The sequence below is a fragment of the Papio anubis genome, unplaced genomic scaffold (assembly GCF_008728515.1).
Source record: "Papio anubis isolate 15944 unplaced genomic scaffold, Panubis1.0 scaffold1288, whole genome shotgun sequence".
NCBI classification, from domain to species: Eukaryota; Metazoa; Chordata; class Mammalia; order Primates; family Cercopithecidae; genus Papio; species Papio anubis.
Genome location: NW_022161234.1, coordinates 392 through 20,394, shown reverse-complemented (window position 1 = coordinate 20,394; position 20,003 = coordinate 392). Strand labels below are relative to the sequence as shown.

The 20,003-nt window shown below is 47.2% G+C and overlaps 1 protein-coding gene and 1 pseudogene across 10 annotated transcripts; both read right to left on the bottom strand.

The window, feature by feature from the left end:
• Positions 1-190: 190 nt before the first annotated feature.
• Positions 191-6,761, bottom strand: LOC116272574 (patr class I histocompatibility antigen, A-126 alpha chain). Of its 10 annotated transcripts, XM_031661325.1 has the most exons (8): positions 6,611-6,761; positions 6,212-6,481; positions 5,691-5,966; positions 4,841-5,116; positions 4,629-4,745; positions 4,157-4,189; positions 4,003-4,050; positions 3,419-3,836 (listed from the first exon to the last, which is right to left on the bottom strand). In XM_031661325.1, exons 1-7 carry the CDS (start codon positions 6,681-6,683, stop codon positions 4,007-4,009), a joined length of 1,089 nt encoding a protein of 362 aa, XP_031517185.1. In that variant the 5' UTR covers positions 6,684-6,761; the 3' UTR covers positions 3,419-3,836; positions 4,003-4,006. The 10 variants fall into 10 exon arrangements, with proteins under 10 accessions (XP_031517189.1, XP_031517184.1, XP_031517185.1 ...); XM_031661329.1 differs by lacking the exons at positions 3,419-3,836; positions 4,629-4,745 and adding an exon at positions 191-354; XM_031661324.1 differs by lacking the exon at positions 3,419-3,836 and adding an exon at positions 3,001-3,386 and having other exon boundaries at positions 4,003-4,189.
• Positions 6,762-16,130: 9,369 nt separating this feature from the next.
• LOC101024108 lies at positions 16,131-16,709 on the bottom strand (annotated as a pseudogene).
• Positions 16,710-20,003: the final 3,294 nt, after the last annotated feature.

Below are 20,003 nucleotides of genomic sequence, written 5' to 3'. Positions count from 1 at the left end.
TACTAAGGGTTTGTCATCTCATGCCAAGAAGATGAAGGACACTGACATATGAGGAGTGAGTTTAGTAACAAAGGGTTGAATAGGTAAAAGAAAGACAAAGGGGAACAGCTCTCTTCTTGTGAGAGAGAGGGGCACCCAAAAGGGAATTCCGGCCTGAAATGGGAGTGCATTGGATTTTACAGGCAGACTTGAGGAGATGGTGTCTGATTTATGTAGGGCCCACAGGTTGGTTGGACCAGTTGTGATATTTACACAGTGTGTGTGGAAGGCTGTTCACCCCACCCTCATCCTATTATGCAAATGGGCTTTCCACTTGGCCGGCGCCATGTTGTCTGCTCCTTACTGTAAACATGCCTGGCAAAGGGAAGGGAGGATGGAGTTGCCATTGTGAACATGCCCAGTCCCAGGTGTCCTATTCCTATTGGTACAGCTGCCAGCATTCACCCGTGCAAGCTTCCAGCTTACTTGTCTATGTCTGAAGCTTGATATTACAGGCTGCTCCTTGTTAGAAAAGAAAATAGTTTGGAGCCTGCTTTTCATTAAAAGTCTTCCATACCCTCACTACCTGTCTAAATAATTTCTTCTTAACTGCAATATCACTGCCAGACTGAGCCAGAATGAGGTGACAGAGAGGCTGGGACTGTACAGAACACATTTTAGTAAAGATGGCTGAGTGACAGTAGTGATATCCAGCTTCCAGGTGCAGAAGTGACGTCTCCCCTGGCCTCAGGGTCCAGTGTCCAGCACCAGGGTGTCAGAGGTGTGAGCAGTGGTGTCTGTGCTCAGCAGCAGGGGCAGTTGTTCCTAGGAGGGACCTGATCCAGGGTGGGCTGTGGATTCTGTTCCTGGATGTGTAGTTTCCCGCCTGCTTCTGAGGACTTCCCCACAATAAAACTAGCCCCCAATACCAGATATATGACTTAATGTGTACATTACAGAAATTTGTTTTCCATAGTTCGCTCCAAGAAGTGAGTAGGAAATGAGTCTGTGGGCGAGTGTCAGAGAGCGGCATTCACAGGTGTTCCTCGTGTGAGAGCCACATCCTGAATTATCTACCTGGCCTCCACCCCATTGTGGAGAGATCAACAGGGAATATCACATCTCATAACTGATAATACACATCCTCCCTTTTCTTTCTGTGAGAAAAAATCCTCTTTTAAACAGAGTTTGAAAACCCAACCCACCCACCCACCCTGGGCACTCTCTGATCACTGATCTCAGTGGTTCCCAATCTGGCTGAGCAACAGGATTGCTGGCGGGGGCTTAGAAAATACTCAGGCCACTCCCCAGAACCCCTGTCTCAGAGTTTTATGCACAAGACCAAGGATTCGTTTATATAACACGCCCTAGAGGTGAGGCTGATGCTCAGACATGTGGCATCCTGGTGTTCTTGCTACTCCAAGTGTGATCTGGAGACCAGCAACATGAGCTCCAGCCTTGTCATAAATCCAGAATCTCTTGCTCGACTCCAGACTTCCTGGATCTCAGCACCACGTCTGGGTGATCCCTGTGCACATGGGAGTTCCTTGTCTAAGTGTCCTCTAGACTTGGGGTCAGAACTGTGCAGTCTGCTCTGGGTGTGGTCTGATCACATCCCTTACAACTGGAGGTCCAGGGTTCAGTCCTTGCCCTCATTCTTTTCCACAGTCAATCACTCCCTTGGTGCCCTCCTCCATGCTTGAGGTTTAAGTATCGTTTATATGGTGTGACCTCCTAAATGTATTTCTCCTGCCCAGTCTATTTCTCCTTTGCTCTAAACTCTGGAGTTGTCTGTCCAAATTTCACCCCAGCTCCCCAACCTGCATTCCTAGTAGACATCTCCACTGAGTGCCTGTGATGCCCCCTCCTCAGTATGCTCCTGCCAGAGTCTCCCCATCTCCACTGACAGCAGCTCCATCCTTCTACTCACTCATTTTACAACTATGGGTGTCCTTGATTCGTCTTTCTCACACCACAGACACAATCTACTGGCAAATGCTGTGAGTTCATCTTCAAATGCATCCAGAATCCCCTCCCATCCCACTATTTCCCCTGCTCACACCCCAGTCAAGGTCACCGACATCTCCAGCGTGGAATACTGCACTCGCTTCCTACTGTTTTCCCTTCTGCCTCCCTCGTCCCTCACCTCTCAATTCTGTTCTCAGCACAGCAGTCAGAGATCCTTTTAAAAGAGAAGTTATATCATGGCCCTCTTCTGCTCAAAACTGTCCTCTGACTCTTCATCCCACTCAGAGCAAAGGTCAGATCCAACCCCATTCCCCTCAAGCCCACCTGCTCTGGCCGCACCTCTGACCTCACCTCAGTTTCTCTCTGTCCAGCCCTCCTGGCCTCCTTGTTCTTCTGGGAACACACACATCTTCCTGCCATAGTGCATTTGGACTGGAGGTTCCTCTACCTGGAAAGAACTTTCCCAGACATCCTCACGTCCCTCAAATCCTTCCTCAGAAGTCACCTTTGCAACAAGGCACACACTGACTACCCAGCACAACAGCCACCTTCCCTGTCCCCACTGCCCACATCCTGGATCACCTGCCTCACAGCACTTACCACCTTCTAGCACTTTCCTTCCTTACTCTGGTTATAGCGTATCTAACGTCTGCCTCTTTCCACTGGAACATATGCTACAAAAGGCCAGAGATTTTTCTGATTTTACTTAAATGGTGTTCCCCAATGCAGAACCATTCTGTCCTATGTCTGGTCAATGACAAAGGTCAGTTGAATGAATGATCACTGTAGAGCACCTCCCTATTCTAAAGGCAGCATCTTTATTAACATAGCCTCAGGCCAAATGCTGTTTTGTGGCAGGTACAGCACAAGGTCCCCTCACACTGAGATAGAGGCCGCCTATGTTTTTCTCAGCAGTGCTGCTTGTGTGCCCTCCCTCCCCCATCCCTCTTTCTACAGCAACGCCCCCCGCACCCCCCACTCCAGCACACTGCAGCACACAACCAGGTTCTCTCTTCAGGAAAGAACAGTCCTTGAAGATAGGTCCAATTTCACAGACAAATGTAAGTCTAAATTAGACTCTGCTTTATAGATTCATGAGTTGGGGTTGGATTCAGCACCAAGATCACTAGAACCAGGGCAGGGAGAGAGGGCAGGAGAGCAGAGCAGAACAGAAGCTCTAGAAGCAGGGCAGGAGGTGAATGGCTCTGAAAATTTGTCTCAGAATACACAGAGACCCCGTGTGCAGGGGCTGCCCTGGGCGATGTCTGAGCCTCTGTGGTCACAGCTCCCGCTGGACAAGTTTCCACTGAAGGGACAAGGACGATGGGGCAGTGGTGACCCAGCTGAGGACTGACCACATAAAGCCCATGAAGAACTGAACAGCAACTAGGCACAGGCCCAGTCCACACTCGGCTCCTCACAGCCTTCTCCACCCCCACCTGCAACAGACTCAGCACAGCGAACATGTGGATTCTGGAAGGTTCTCAGGTCTTTATTTGCTCTCTGAAATTCTAGGAATTGACTTATTTAATTAATCCATCAACCTCTCATAGCAGATATTTGAGAAAACAAATTTATATTCAGATTCTTATTTTCAGTAGGGAAGTAAGAAGTTGCAGCTCAGTGCACATAAAGTTGAGACTGAGATGGAGACATCCAGCCCCACCTCTCTGGAACAGGAAAGATGACTGGGGAGGAAACACAGGTCAGCGTGGGAACAGGGGTCACGGTGGACACAGGGATGGGCTGTCTCTCCACCTCCTCACATTATGCTAACAGGGACGCAGACACATTCAGATGCCTTTGCAGAAAGAGATGCCAGAGTGTCTTCAAAAGGGAGGCGTGAAGAAATCCTGCTTCTCAGTTCCACACAAGACAGTTGTCTCAGGCTACAGAAAACAAGTCATGAACAAAAAATTCAAGTCAGTCATGGTAAGTGATGACACTCTGAACAGCCCACCACACACTCGAAACGTTACAATCAAAGAATCTCCATTACCCAGGCCTTTCCCCTCTGCCCCCCCGCCCCCCAACTCTAGACCCCAAGAATCTCACCTTTTCAAGCCGTGAGAGACACATCAGAGCCCTGGGCACTGTCGTTGGCTGGGGTAGAACAAAAACAGGACATGGTCAGAGCCTGCAGGAGACATAGGACAAGAGGAAGTACAGGGTTGGTGAGCTCCTCCACACTCCCACCCCCACCACTTACACGCAGCCTGAGAGTAGCTCCCTCCTTTTCCACCTGTGGGAAGAAAATGTCCTGTGAGGAGGCTGGGAGGAAGCAGGGCCATAAGATCTTAGAGGAACCTCCTAGTCTTGGACCCAAGAGAAATTTCCAGAACTATGACTGCAGACCCAGGGCAGGATCAGGAAACAGGAGGGAAGCAGCTGTGTGTCCTGGACAAACTGCCCTCCCGAGGTCTGTCCTTAGCAGGGACCTTCCCCTGACTCGTGAATGCTGGAATCAGGACCCAATACCATAATCAGCAAGGTGATACATCCGTCCTTCATTGTCACATTGCTACACAAAAGAGTAAGTGCTGGCACACAGGGCCCCAGGCTGGGTTAGACCCTGTGTGGATGCTGTTTCCCAGGAATGAGGCAGGGAACACTTCTACCTGGGGCTTGAAACCCCCAGAGGGACAAGAAAACCCAGACCCCACCCCTCACCCCTTCCCTACCTGAGCTCTTCCTCCTCCACATCACAGCAGCGACCACAGCTCCGGTGACCACAACTGCTAGGACAGCCAGGCCAGCAACAATGCCCACGATGGGGATGGTGGACTGGGAAGATGGCTCTGGGAAAGGAGGGGAAGGTGAGGGGTCCTGACCCTGATCCAGAAGGGCTCCTGCTTTCCCTGAGAAGAGACATGACCCCTCATCCCCTCCTTACCCCATCTCAGGGTGAGGGGCTCCGGTAGCCCCTCATGCTGCACATGGCACGTGTATCTCTGCTCTTCTCCAGAAGGCACCACCACAGCTCCCCACTTCTGGAAGGTTCCATCTCCTCCTGGCCTGGTCTCCACAAACTCTGTGTCCTGAGTTTGGTCCTCCCCATCCCGCTGCCAGGTCAGTGTGATCTCCGCAGGGTAGAAGCCCAGGGCCCAGCACCTCAGGGTGGCCTCATGGTCAGAGATGGGGTGGTGGGTCACGTGTGTCTTTGGGGGATCTGATGGGAAGAGTCAGAAAATTCAGGGGCTTTGCATCTCTCATGGGACACTCCAGCAGCACCCATGTGACTACCCTGAGAATGAACAGGACACCTGGGGTGGGGGAGGGAGCACAGAAGCCAGACACCAGCCTGGACACAGGCATCTGGGATAATCTCCTATTCCTTGGAGAGTTCTAGTCTCTGAGGGAGGAACAGGGACTTCTGGTCCTGACCTGAGTGGAGGCCGAGGGACTCAGAAAAGCTGGAATCAGACCTTCAAACACATTGAGTGTGAGGCAGAGAACAAAGCCTGAGAGAAAAATTCACGGTGCCCAAGGCTGCTGCAGGGGTCAAAGGGGACCCCTGATCTGTATTCTAGGGACTGTCTTCCCCTCCATTTCCTCAGAGACGTCATCCCTTAATTGTCCTAGAGAGCAGAGGGGGCCCTCAGAGGAAATCAGGGAAACTCATGCCATTCTCCATTCAAGGGAGGGGACATTCTAGCGCTGATCCCATTTTCCTCCCCTCCTCATGGGAGGCCATCCCGGGAGATCTAGAGGTGATGGGGAAGGCTCCCCACTGCCCCTGGTACCCGCGCGCTGCAGCGTCTCCTTCCCGTTCTCCAGGTATCTGCGGAGCCACTCCAGGCACTCGCCCTCCAGGTAGGCTCTGAACCGCTCCGCATAACGGTCCCCCTCCCACTTGCGCTGGGTGTTCTGAGCCGCCATGTCCGCGGCGGTCCAGGAGCGCAGGTCCTCGTTCAGGGCGATGTAATCCCTGCCGTCGTAGGCGTCCTGCCGGTACCCGCGGAGGAGGCGCCCGTCGGGTCCCAGGTCGCAGCCAGACATCCACTGGATGGTGTGAGACCCTGGCCCCGCCCCCGCGGTCAGTACAGTCCCCCGAGCCCCGCCCCGCCCCGACCAACCCGCGGGGACTTTGGCCTCAACTGAAAATGAAGCCGGGTAAAGGCGCCTGGGGCTCTCTCCGGTCGAGGGTCTGGGCGGGTCCCGCGGCCTCGGGGCGGATCTCGGACCCGGAGACTCGGGGCCACCCGGGCCGTCCGTGGGGGATGGGGAGGGGTCGTGACCTGCGCCCCGGGCCGGGGCCACTCACCCCCCTCGCTCTGGTTGTAGTAGCCGCGCAGGGTCCCCAGGTCCGCTCGGTCAGTCTGTGCGTTGCCCTTGGCTCTCCGTGTCTCCTCTTCCCAATACTCCGGCCCCTCCTGCTCCATCCACGGCGCCCGCGGCTCCATCCTCGGACTCGCGGCGTCGCTGTCGAACCGCACGAACTGCGTGTCGTCCACGTAGCCCACGGCGATGAAGCGGGGCTCCCCGCGGCCGGGCCGGGACACGGCGGTGTGGAAATACCTCAAGGAGTGCGAGCCTGGGGGCGAGGAGAGGCTGAGACCCGCCCGACCCTCCTCCCCGCGCGGCTCCCCGGGCCCTGCGCCCCCGCCTGCGGTCCCCTCGCTCCTCCCCGCAGAGGCCATTTCCCTCCCGACCCCGCACTCACCGGCCCAGGTCTCGGTCAGGGCCAGGGCCCCCGAGAGCAGCAGGAGGAGGGTTCGGGGCGCCATGACCCGCATCTCGGCGTCTGAGGAGACTCTGAGCCCGGGTGGGCGCGTGGGGACTTTAGAACTGAGACCGCGGCGACGCTGATTGGCTTCTCTAGACATCCGACACCCAATGAGAGTGGGAACTGGGGACGCGTCACGAGTATCCTGGAGGAAGGACCCGACACAGGTTGGGAGAAGAAGTGAAACTAGGGGAGTGGGGAATCCCCAACTCTGCGCCTCCCCAATGCAGACAAGGTCTGAGAGCCACGCCCGGGACCTGGGACTTCGTCCTGATCCCTCTTCTCCTACACCAAGCCTCTTTGTCACACTGTCTGCCTGAGTCCTGGACAAGGATCTGTCTATGGAAACCAGGGAGAGACCCCCCCCCACCAGGCCGCGCCCAGCCTCTTCCCCTTCCCTACTCGTCCTGGAATCCCCGACCCTGAACTGGACTCCCTGCCTCCCACTCCATACCTCTCCCCTTGGACCTTTGTACAGGGGAACTCACCACGGGGAACTTGATGCCAGAGAGTGAGCTCGCCCTGGGAATGGAGGTGTAGAGACAGGGGTTTTCTCTCTAAACCTGGTGAAGTTTTGTCTGAAGGCACCACATAGAGATTCTCATAGAGACCAGTTTCTTTTTGTTTATTAATACAGTAGGTAGCACAATATTGATAATCCCTGAATGATTAGAATTCCAATCTGTAACAGACCTGTGTCAAAACAGCATTACAAACCTCCTAAGTTTTACTTTCCCAGACTATGGATCTGTGCCTCTGGGTTGTTGCCTTTAAAATTATGTTCATTCCGTAGCCCGAGTTTCCCTGTATGAGTCCAGAACATCTCCTGAATACGAAATAAAGGGTTTGTTACTGTCTATTGCAACCGGGAGCCTGTAGTCATCACCTCAAAGTGCGAGTGCTCCATGCAGACCCAATGCTCTTCACCGACGCTCAAGCACTGCCTGTTTTCCTGAACTCTGCACATCTAAGCAGTGTGCGTATTTTATCTGGACACTTGGCATTTTTGTAACTCTTTTTTTTTTTTAATTTTAAAGAGTCAATTAGTTTTTAGGAAGTCCAACAAAATGTATTGAATACCGAATGCAAAGAACCCGCTGCTAGGCTCTTCCACTGCTTTAGAATTCTTTCCTCTCTCCTTTTCCTCACCTCCTGCTTCTCCAGCCCTTCTCTCTGCCCCTCTCATCCCTCACACTCCCGCTTCCTGTAAATCCCCGCTACCCTGTCACTCCTGAATTGTGGCACTAACACTGTCCCTCACCTCCTGCCCATGTCTGTTCTCCCCACAGTGCTCAGCGGTCCTGCTAACGTGAGCAAGGTCGTGTCATTTCTTCACTTAACAATGGTTGGATTTTGGTCTACAATTTTACTATATGTTTTCAATTTGTCTCATATCTTTTTGTTACTGTTCCTTCTTTGCTACTTTCTTTATGTGTCAAATAAACAGTTTTTAGTTTGTCGTTTTAATTCTCCTAGTGGCTTTTGGTTATATTTCTTTACACTAGTTTTTTTATTGTTGTAAGAATGGAAACCCGATTCCTTGACTTTTCACAGTGAAGTTCAGGTTCTATTGAACTACATCCGGCAAAATAAAGGATACTTGTAACAGTGTAGTTTCATTTAACCTACCATTATGCTATTATTGTTTTATATATTACATCAATCTAATTATAAACTCAATGATACAGTGTAATACTTTTTGCTTTAGACAAGCAGCCATATGTCTTCAGGAAATTAAGAAAATGAGTGTGAATGTGACACGTGTATGTGCATCATTTCTGTTGTCAATTGTTCCTTTCTGTATATCTGGGTCACCATCTAGTATCATTTCCCTTCACCCTGAAGAACTTCCTTTAAAATTAAATGTAGTACAGGACTCCTAGGAAGCGAATTTTATGGATTTGATGATCTAAAAATGTCTTCGTTTTTGCCTCCCCCCTACATTTTTTTTTCTTATTAGGACATTTACGTCTAATAAAATTCACCAGTTTTAGCTGCGCTTTTTGGTGAATATTGGTAATATTTATAGTCGTGTAACTACCACACTCCCCAGTAGAGAAACACCGAATGCAGAGAACCCCCTGCTAGGCTCCTCCACTGCTTTGGAGTCCTTTCCCCTGCTCTTTGTCCTCACCTCCTGCTTCCCCAGCCCTTCTCTCTTCCCTCATCCCTCACACCCTCTTCTCCCCTTAGTTCCCACCACCCAGTTACTCCTGAACTGTGGCACTGTAGAGAACAGTTTCTTTTTCTTTTTTTTTTTTTTTTTTGAGACGGAGTCTCGCTCTGTCGCCCACGCTGGAGTGCAGTGGCCAGATCTCAGCTCACTGCAAGCTCCACCTCCCGGGTTCTCCTGCCTCAGCCTCCCGAGTAGCTGGGACTACAGGCGCTCACCATTTCGCCCAGCTAGTTTTTTGTATTTTTTTAGTAGAGACGGGGTTTCACCGTGTTAGCCAGGATGGTCTCAATCTCCTGACCTCGTGATCCACCCGTCTCGGCCTCCCAAAGTGCTGAGATTACAGGCGTGAGCCACCGTGCCCGGCCCGAGAACAGTTTCTTTTCCTTAAAAACTTTATGCCCCTTTCTGTTTAATCCTTGCCTCCCACCCTCACCCCTTCCTTTCACTCAACCACCGCTGTTTTCTGTCACTGCAATAGTGAAATTTCTAGAATTTAATGGACATGTAATCATATGTTGTGTAGTCCGTCAGTTGGTCTCTCCCTTAGCATAACGATGTTTGAGATGATGCCATTCACTCATTTTTGTTGCTGAGCAGCTGCTGAGTATTGCTGGAATCCCAGTTTATTCACTGGTTTCTCTATTCTCTAGTTGATTGACATGTGGATTCCTCCAGCTAGGGTTTGTTATTAATGAAGCCACTAGAAATAACTGCTTACAAGTGTGACCTTACATTTTTATTTCTTTTGGATAAATACATATTTGTGGAATTGCTGGGTCATGTGGTAATGGATGGGTAACTGTATAAGAAATTGTCATACGGCTTTACAAATTGACTGCCACATTTTTTGCATTCCTACCAGCAATATCAGACATTCCTATTTTTTCCATATTCTTGACAGTATTTAGACTTATCAAATGTCTTTTTAACTTTAAATATTCTGGGTGATGTGTGATAGTTTCTCGTTGTGGTTTTAACTTGCACTTCTTTGATGACTAGTATTGTTTGCTATCTTTTCATGTTCATCTAAGTGACTTATTAAATATATTTTATGAACTATTTTGCAAATTCAATGATTAATTCCAGAGACTTTTTCAGAATCTCCTAGTGTTTTCTACATATGCAATGAAGTTGGTGACAAAGAAAGACTTTTGTTTCTTCCTTCCCTATCTATTGATCTTTTTTCCTTTAGAATTATTTTTATTTGGTAGACATGAGGTCTCACTATTAGGCTGGTATCAAATTCCTGAACTCAAGTGATCCTCCCTCCTCAGCCTCCCAAAATGCAGGGATTATAGGCATGAGCCACCATAACCGGTCCTTCTATTGGTCTCTTATTTAATTTTCTTGCCATGTTGCACTGGTTAGGATGCCTGTTAAGTGTTTAAACAAGAACGATGGGAGCTCACATGTTTGTTTATAAGGAACTTAAACAAATTTACAAGGAAAAAAACAGCCCCATCAAAAATTGGCAAAGGATATGAACAGACACTTCTCAGAAGAAGAAACATATGAAAACAAACTCAATATCAATGATCATTAGAGAAAAGCAAATCAAAACCACAATGATGTACTATCTCCTGCCAGTCAGAATGGCAATTATTAAAAAGTGAAGAAACAATAGATGCTGGTGAGACTGTGGAGAAATAGGAATGCTTTTCCACTGTTGGTGGGAATGTAAAATAGTTCAACCATAGCGGAGGATGATGTGACCATTCCTCAAAGATCTAGAACCAGAAATACTATTTGACCCAGCAATCCTATTTCTGGATATACACCCAAAGGAATATGAGTCATTCTACTATAATGACACATGCACATGTATATTTATTGAAGCACTATTTTCAATAGCAAAGACATGGAACCAACCCACATGCCCATCAATGATAGTCTGGATAAAGAAAATGTGGTAGATATACACCATGGAATACTACACAGCCATAAAAAGGAATGAGTTCATGTCCCTTGCAGAAACATGGATGAAGCTGGAAGTCATCATCCTCAGCCAAGTAACATGGGAACAGAAAACCTATCACCGCATGTTCTCACTGCTAAATGGGAGTTGAACAACGAGAACACATGGACACAGTGAGAGGAACAACACACACCAGGGCCTGTTGGGGAGTCAGGAGCAAGGGGAGGGAACTTAGAGGACGGGTGAATGGGTGCAGCAAACCACCATGGCAGACTACACGTATGTAACAAACCTGCACATTCTGCCCATGTATCCTGGAACTTAAAGTAAAATAAAATAAATTAAATAAAAAAAGAAAGTGCATGTCTTACATGTACACATACGTTCATTGCAGCCTTATTCACAATAGCAAAGTCTTGGAATCAACCTAAATGCTCATCAATGGTTGACTGGATAAAGAAAATGTGGCACATATACACTGTAGAATACTATACAGCCATAAAAAAGAATGAAATTATGTCCTTTGCAGGAACATGGATGGAATTGGAGGCCGTTATTCTTAGCAAACTAGTGCAGGAACAGAAAACTATATATCACAAGTTCTCACTTATAAGTGGGAGCTAAATGATGAGAATACATGGGCACGTAGAAGGGAACAACACACACTGGGGTCCACTTGAGGGTGGAGGGTGGGAGGAGGGAGAGGATCACAAAAGTAGCTAATGGGTACTAAGGCTTAATACTTGGGTGGACACTAATGGGTATAGAAATAATCTGTACAACAAAACCCCATGATACAAGTTTACCTATATAACAAACCCGCACATGTGCCCCTTATCTAAAAATAAACGTTAAATTAAAACAAACAAACAAACATAGTGCATGTCTGGAAAGAGCATATGGTTGGGTTCCGTGTTTTTTTAAACCAAGTCACACAATCTCTGCCCTTCATTAAAGAGTTGATTCATACAGGTTTTTGTCATTATTGATATGATTGATGATATTAGGTCTACCATGTTATTTTCCCAGTTTTGGTTTCTCTGTTCCTCTTGTCCTGACCCATGTCTTATTAGAAACCATAGAAACAAAAGAAAGTAGAATAACATCTTTAAAGTGATGTGAAACAAAAAGGTCAACTAAGAATTCTATATCCAGCATAGATGTCCTTCAAGGATAGGCAAATTAGGAGATATTTCAGGTAAAAGAAAATTAAGAGAATTTGCCACCAGCAGATCTGTACAATAACAATTGGTAAAGAAAATTCTTCAGTCTAGAGGCAAATGATACCAGGTGGAAAATGAGATGATCAGAAAAGATGAAGATGATCAAAAATGGTAAATATTGAGCTAAGTGCAAAAGGCTATCTTGCTCCCCTCATTTATTCTTACTTTATATACATAGAACTGTTTAAAGATAAGAAAAAGTTTTTTTTATCATGGGACTTACAACCTATATAGATACATTCCATATAATATCGATACCATAAAAGATGGACATTTTATAGAGGATAAATGGTTGCAATATTTCTGTATTTATGGGTGCTAGTACATTATTAACTGAAAGTAGACTGTGAAATGTTAAGAATGAGTTAAGTTCTGAAGGAAATTGCAACACTAAAAACCATTCAAAAGATCAACAAATCTTGGAGATGGTTTTTTAAAAACAAATCCCAGCCAGTCTTGAGTCTCATCATCCTACGATTTCAGAACTATTGTGAATACAAAAGTAATCAAAGAACAGTCCCGCCCAGAAAGAGGAGTTATCCCTACATATGGTGGCCCTGGGTCAGCTGGCCCTTCCTGCTGGACCTCTTCCATGGGGCGCTTTCTGCAGGGACTTTGTTGCCTTGCTATTCCACTCTACCCAGTGTCCTGACCCAAGAGACAAGGGGCGTCTGCTGCTGTGTCCACACTTGGAGAAGGAAACCTTGATGGTGTCAGTATATTACAAGCCAGGCATGACAGCTCACCCCTGTAATCCCAGCAGTTCAGGATGCTAAGGCAAGAGGATTGCTTGAGATCAGAAGTTGGAGACCAGCTTGGACAACATTGTGACATGCTCATCTCTAAAAGATATAAAAATAAGTAAACTTAGCTGGGCCTGGTGGTGGGCGCTTGTATTCGCAGGTATTGGGAAGGCTGAGATGGGAAGATCCCTTGAGCTTATGGGTTCAAGGCTGCAGTGAGCTATGATTGCACCACTGGTCTCCAGCCCAGGCCACAGAGTGAGATCTTGACTCCAAAACATACATTGTAAACCTTTTCTCACTATGGGTTATTTTATTTATTATTTATTCAATATGTATTTTGATTTTATTTTACTGGCAGCACAATAAACCAGGACATGCGGAAACTAGAAATCACATCCACTTTCCAGTGGTAAAAAGTCCAGTCCAGGGAGGTGAGAAGGAGACAGTCCTCATTAGCGCTGAGGATTCAGGGAGAATGAGATGGGCTGGGCAGGAAGGGTTTTTGTTTGTTTGTTTGTTTTCTGTGAATGAATGTAAATTTTTATTATGATAGAGTTGTTTTATTAAAGAAATAGATGAAAATGATTAAGTAAAATCAAATGGCTCTAAAAGTCTTACAATGAAAGCAACAGTCCTGCCATTTGTTCTTTCCAGAGACAAGCACTTTTCATTCTCTCAGTTTTTCCTTCTGGTAGTTGCCTTCATGGGTTTTTCCAAATTATTATTTTTTCAGTTTTTCAAGTGGGTGCATATATTAATACATGTAATTTTAAAAAGCCTCTTCAGTTTATAATGCATCCTAACCGTCCCCTGCCCCGTCCCTCCTAATCCTCCAGAGCAATGACTTTCAACTCTTTTAGCAATGTCTTCTGTTTTTCTCCTCACATAACTACTTAGTCATTTCTTGATTATTTTACACATTTTAAGTGATTTCTTGAATGACAGATGAGGATTTAGCTCTTACACCATCACTATCTTCACTTTTCCTCCCATATTGTCCCAAAGTAGTTACCAGAGTTAGGGGCTAAGCAGTCACCACATCATTATGACTATGTACATATTGCTCATTGTTGAGAAGAACAGAGTATTATGCTCTTACTTCCTATCCTGTACTTCCTTCTGCCCTAGAATTAATGATTACCTAACCACCCTTCCCCCTTGTTTTTTTCACTTTTGCTTTATCTTCAATGAACTTCTTTCCAAATGCCCCAAATCTGGCAATAACCTATTATTATTTTTAAGAGAAGGGAATCTCACTATGGTGGCCAGGCTGGTCTGGAAATGTTGGACTCAAGCCAACCTCTTGCTTTTAGCCTCCTGAGTAGCTGGGACTGCAGGCATGAGTCATTCCACCCAGCTAACCTATTAATATTTCTACTGTTTTTGTTTGTTTGTTTTTTGTTTTAAGCCAGCTCCATAGCTGGAATATTTCCTGTGTTGGATCCTATTTGCTGGATCCATGTCATTCTCTGGTTTGTCTCCTCCTTCATTTTGCTGGAGTATTTTCTCCAATAGCTTCCCAAGAAAGGGTCCATGGAGGTAACCCCTGAGTCTTTGCTTGCCTAAAAATGTATTATTTTACCTTCATCCTTGATTATTTGGGTGAATATGGATTTATTCGTTGAAAATAACTTTCTTTCTAGAATTCTGAAGGCATGCTTCCATTGTTTTCAGCTTTCTTTTTGAGACAGGGTCTCTTCTGTCACCCAGGCTGGAGTGCAGTGGCGCAATCACAACTCCCTGCAGCCGTGACCGTGCGGGCTCAGTTCATCCACCTCAGCCCCTGAGCAGATGGGACTACAGGTGGGCGCCACAGTGCCCAGCCAATTTTTGTATTTTTTGGAGAGATGGGGCTTCACCATGTTGCCCAAGCTGGTCTCAAGGGATCTGTCTGTCTCTGCCTCCCAAAATGCTGAGCCAATGTGTTACAGGCGTGAGCCACTGTGCCTGGCCAGTTTTTCTTTTATTCTCTCTCTTCTTCCTTCATTTCTCAAAGGCATCTCAAACTCAGTGGGCCCCAAACCAAAGTCAAACTCCATCAGAATATCCTGCTACTTCCAACTTTAAAATATATCTTAAATCACAGTTTCTTACTACATGCAACCTTCTGGTTCAAACTACCACGATCCCTCACTTGAACTTAGAATTGGTTTTCCTGCTTCTTATTTTTTTAAATCATAAAATATTTCAAATAAACCATGTGTGGCTTTATACTTTTTATTACATAAAAAGAATAAAGATCTGCCAGGTGCGGTGGCTCACGCCTGTAATCCCAGCACTTTGGGAGGCTGAGGTGGGCGTATCACTTGAGGTCAGGAGTTCGAGACCAGCCTGACCAACATGGTGAAACCTTGTCTGCACCAAAAACACAAAATTAGCTGGGTGTGGTGGCGCACACCTGTAGTCCCAGCTACTTGGGAGCCTGAGGCAGGAGAATTGCTTGAACCCGGGAAGTTGGAGGTTGCAGTGAGCTGAGGTCGCGCCACTGCACTCCATCTGGGTAACAAGAACGAAACTCTGTCAAAAAAAAAAAAATGGTATGAAGAGCTTACATACCTAAACATGGAATTGCTTTAAATGTTTGCCATTCACGGTTCCCATGCATGCCAGCAGCTTCTTACTGCAAACACTTGGGACTTGCTATAGAGCAGCTGGAGTACGTTCCACCCACACACAGGACAGGGAGCTGACAACCAAGGAGTGGAGGATCAATACTCCAGCTTTCTCCCCTCTGTTTCCCCGTATCTCAGCAGTATGGAGCTTGATACCGATGAGAACATGCTCACTAACTTTAAACTGCTTTTCTTACCTTTTCAGTTTCATTTCTCCATACCTCAATTGATGCTTTCTGGTAAGCCCTAGAAAATAAACTGCTTTCACTGAAATTTCAGTCTTGGAATCTGCTTTGGCTTCCCCAGTCTAAGACAGAAATATATTCATTTTCCCATCACTGGACTTCCAGGTTGTTTTCAATTTTTCACTGTTACAAACAAGGCTGCAACATTTGTCTACAAACCTCTAGATATACACGTAGGAAGATTTCGGTATTTTCCACTAGTGAAACTGCTCAGTTGGAGGGTATGTGCATCTTCATCTTTAATAAATACTACCCACATTTGAAAAGCCCGACAATGTCAAGGACTGGCCAGAGTCCCATGTGCGATGGGTGTGGAATGGCAGCTCACTGTAGCAGGTGCGGGGACTCAGTTGGGGTCTTAGAGAGGCACTTAGTTATAGCAAGAATGTTTCATAAATGGTATCTGATATATTCAAGATTAGTGCGGAATAAAAACACGTTGCTTAGAAATAATTATTCATAGATCTAAAGTCAATAAGTCTTTTTCTTCTCATGTAAAAAAATATAATTTTTTTTCCAGAGGGAGGGGAACAACTTAAACTAGAAAACACCTTCATATTGATCATTCTTTTCATATACTTCAAATTTGAACTTAATGTCTTTCTCCTCCTGGACATCAGAGAGAACACCTGGGTATTCTGGCAGAAGTTTATATTTCTCCAAATCAATTTCTGGAAAAAACGTGTCATTTTCAAAGTCCCGCATGATCCTTGTCACAAATAGTTTAAGATGGCCTGGGTGATTCATGGCTTCCTTAGAAACAAAACTGTCACCAATTATCCAAATAATCTCTACTTTATTTGCTAATTCTGGTTGTTCAGTAAGTTTTAAGATATCATCCAGACTTCTGGCAAGAAAATGAGCTCCTTGTGGAGGTTCCTTGAGTTCTCTGCTGAGAATTAAATTAATTCTATCCTTTAAAGATCGATTCTTCTCAGGAATGGAGAACCAGATCTTTCTACACATAACACCAGATTCTGTTTACCTTCTCCTGAAGAGTTTGTGTCATTCTCTGGAAATACCTAAATTCATTCCTGAGTGGCGGCCAGGGCATGTCCCCGTTCTTGCCAATGCCCGTGTTCTGGGACACAGCGAGATGCAGTTTAGCAAACGAACCATGACAGCAGCGGTGAGCACTTCCGAACCCGCTCACTACACCAGAACGCGCGGCCAAGATTGGCCGGAAGGTTTTTACTTTGAACCTGGAGGATGAGCAATGACATCCCTCTCTCCACCTCAAAGCTCCTCCTGAGCATTCACCTCCTGGGAGCAGGAGCAGCGCAGCAGCGCCACCTGGTGGTCCATGCGCTTCCTTTTGCAGATCACTCACAGCCCTGAGACCCTCCTCTCCTTTCCATGCGCCTGGGATTTCTTCACTGGACACCAGCCTGAGTCAAGTTTCCTGTAAAGCAAAAGAAGAGCACAGGGCTTGCTCATGGAGTCCCTGCACAAAGTGGCCGTGGTGACTGCGATGGATACTGCATGGGTGTTTTCGGCAGGCTGTGATTGGTGTACTTTGATGTGGGTGTTGTTTACCCGAGTGTTCACTTTGTGAAACTCCACTGCCCACTTGTGGATTGTCCTCCTTTCTCCATGCATGCTGTCCTTCCCTCAAATATACATTGCTGGTGTTTTGAAGCAATTCTATCTACACTAAGAAGAATCACTCCTACTGCATATCCTTGGAAATGCTGAATTGAAAAAAATTAGTGCAATTGTTTTTAATTCCAGGAAATAAATACATATAAAGAGGAAAATCTACAACAACAGCAGTAGGCTTGGGAGCTGACACCAGAACAGCTTTGGAAATGGCTCTCAAGCCAGGAACTAGGAATCAAACCCAAACAAGCCCATGGGAGGTGGGGGGTGTGAAATGATGCCCAGTAGTGCATGAATGAATGAGTCATGGGCAGTGGCTCATGCCTTGGCTGGCCAGTCATGAACTTGGGGAAAATAGAGTTGGAAAATTGGGAGGTAGAGGAGAGAGGTACGCATAGACCTCTTGCTATAGGCCGAGTGCATGACGATACTGGTTGTGTGTGGATGCCTACCAGAGGGTCTTTAAGGTACTGGGGCTCCCTGTAATCAGGTGAGTGAGATGGCTTGACGGACAATGCCACTCAGCCGCACAGGGCTTGCTCATGGAGTCCCTGCACAAAGTGGCCGTGGTGGCTGCGATGGACACTGCATGGGCACAGCAGTTGAGTTGCCACTCACCAGGGCTGACCTGGCAGCTGCCACTGCTGAGGGCCCAGCCAACCAAAAGCAGCTGCTGTTTTTGGATGGAGAAATAAAACAGGCAATGGTAATTAAGAATAAAATAACATTATGATAGATAAATATGCCACTAAAGATATAGTAGAGGTTTAAATAATTTTGAGACTATGAACAAGATTATGTCAATGGGGAGAACTTATTCCAAGTACATAAGTTAAAACGGTTGTAAAACTTTATTTCCCTTCAGGCATATCCAGACTGTTTTACAGATAAGTTCTACACAGTTACTTTTAGCTGTGTACTTCTTTGCTTCATATAGCTTCAAGTTGCTATCTAATGTCCTTTTATTTCAGTGTGAAGCATTCCTTTTAGCATTAATTGTAGAATAGGTTTACCAGAGACAAATGCCATCAGCTTTTATTTACCTGTGCATGTCTGAATTTCTCCATTATATCTGACAGAGAGTTTTGCCAAACATGCAACTGTCAGTTGAGACAGGTTTTTTTTTTCTTTCTGAACTTTAAGTTTGTTTGAGTGTTGTCTGGCAGGACCCCAGGCTCTGGGAGCCGATCCTTCCTCACTCAAGGCCTGCTGCAGCCTCCCGCTGAGGTCTTGAAACCAGCAGGAGCAGTTGTTCTTTGGCATCAGGGACACCGCAGGGCTGAGTTGCTCCGTGCCTGGAGGTGGTCCCATGGGGCCCGCTGTCTGGGCCAAGGATGGTGCAGAGCTGGTGTCCTCAAAATGCATCCTGGTGGAGCCCCAGCAGCTGCAGGTGCTGACTGCCTCTCACAAGGACCCTGGGGACCTGCAGCTGCAGCGACTCACCCAGCAGGAGTGGTGCCGCTCAGTGTGCACATGACAGATGCTCCATCCTCAGGAGATGACAAAGACGGGGAGGACAAGGCTGAAGACACAGGTGCATAATCTCCTACTCACCTCATCTGGCACATTAGAAATCTGTCCTCAGCTCATGCACAAATCCACCTTTGGTGGCCACAGGCTCCAGCTTACTACAAAGGCCATGTGTACTCCATGTAACCAACACACCCCAGCTTCTTCCCACCTCCAGTCATCTCACTGTATGTGACATGGTGCCAGCAGTGGGGGCCTGAGCCCTTGAGCAGACTGTCTCAGCTCAAATTCCAGCTCCACTACTTACTGCTGTGTGACCTTAACCAAGTCACTTAATCTCTCTGTGCTTCACAAGCTTCTGTTGTAAATGTGTGTGTTCACATATGCCAAGTACCCGGAAAGATGCCTGGCACATGGCAGCACCCACCACAGAAGTGGTAGCTGCGATTATTGCCTTATTAAAACAGTTGAGATGTCATCCATCAGGGCTAGAGACAATTTAGGAAATCCTGATCTGCTTCTGGTTTCAGGTGGGGAATCCTGTAGGACCAGCAGGCACACGGCTGCCTCAGTGCAGCTGGCACAGGGCATCGCCAGCTCAGAGCAACTCAGAGCTCAGAACACTCTGCAGTCCGAAGTTCAAGCTGCTGTAGTTCAACTGTGGCATCAGTCACAGAGTGTGGACCCCTCCCTATGGAGTCTCCCAGGCTCAGAATCTTCCCTCAACTCCGGAAATGCAAATCCAACACGGACCTCACGGAGAGGTTCTGAAGGTTAAGGAAGAGACACGTGAAAAGTGCCTGGTGGACACCAGGGATGCCAGTGTGGCTGGGGGACAATGGTGAGGCAGAGTGGAGGGGCAGGTGGCCCTTCCTCAGTATGTCTCCCCAGGCCCTGTGAGGACAGATGGAGGCTCTCTCCAGGCTCTCACCCGGCCCCACCCCAGCGTGTCTCCAGGTTCCTCTCAGCCCTGGTTACCACCAGCCCTGCAGTCAATCCCTGAGCTGGGAAGGGGCCCTTGAATCCACCCTGTCCTGCATCACAGTGTCGTCCACTCGGGCTCACATTGCCACTAGGCCGCTTGGCAGCCACTTGGCAGCCAAGGGATGGAGCCACGTTTTGTACTTTCTGAAACACGGCTTCCCCTTCAAGTGCGGGTGATGACAGTGCCACACAGAACCAATGTTACCGCCTATTCTCATCGAGCGTAATTTTCCAGTTTTCCAACCCTCAATGAGCAAGAGAGCATGGCGTCCACCAGAGGGCATGAGGTCACCAGTCACAGGGGCAACCAACAGGCAAAGACACCAGAAAACAACCCAGCAGGGAAGCGCAGGTCTTCAC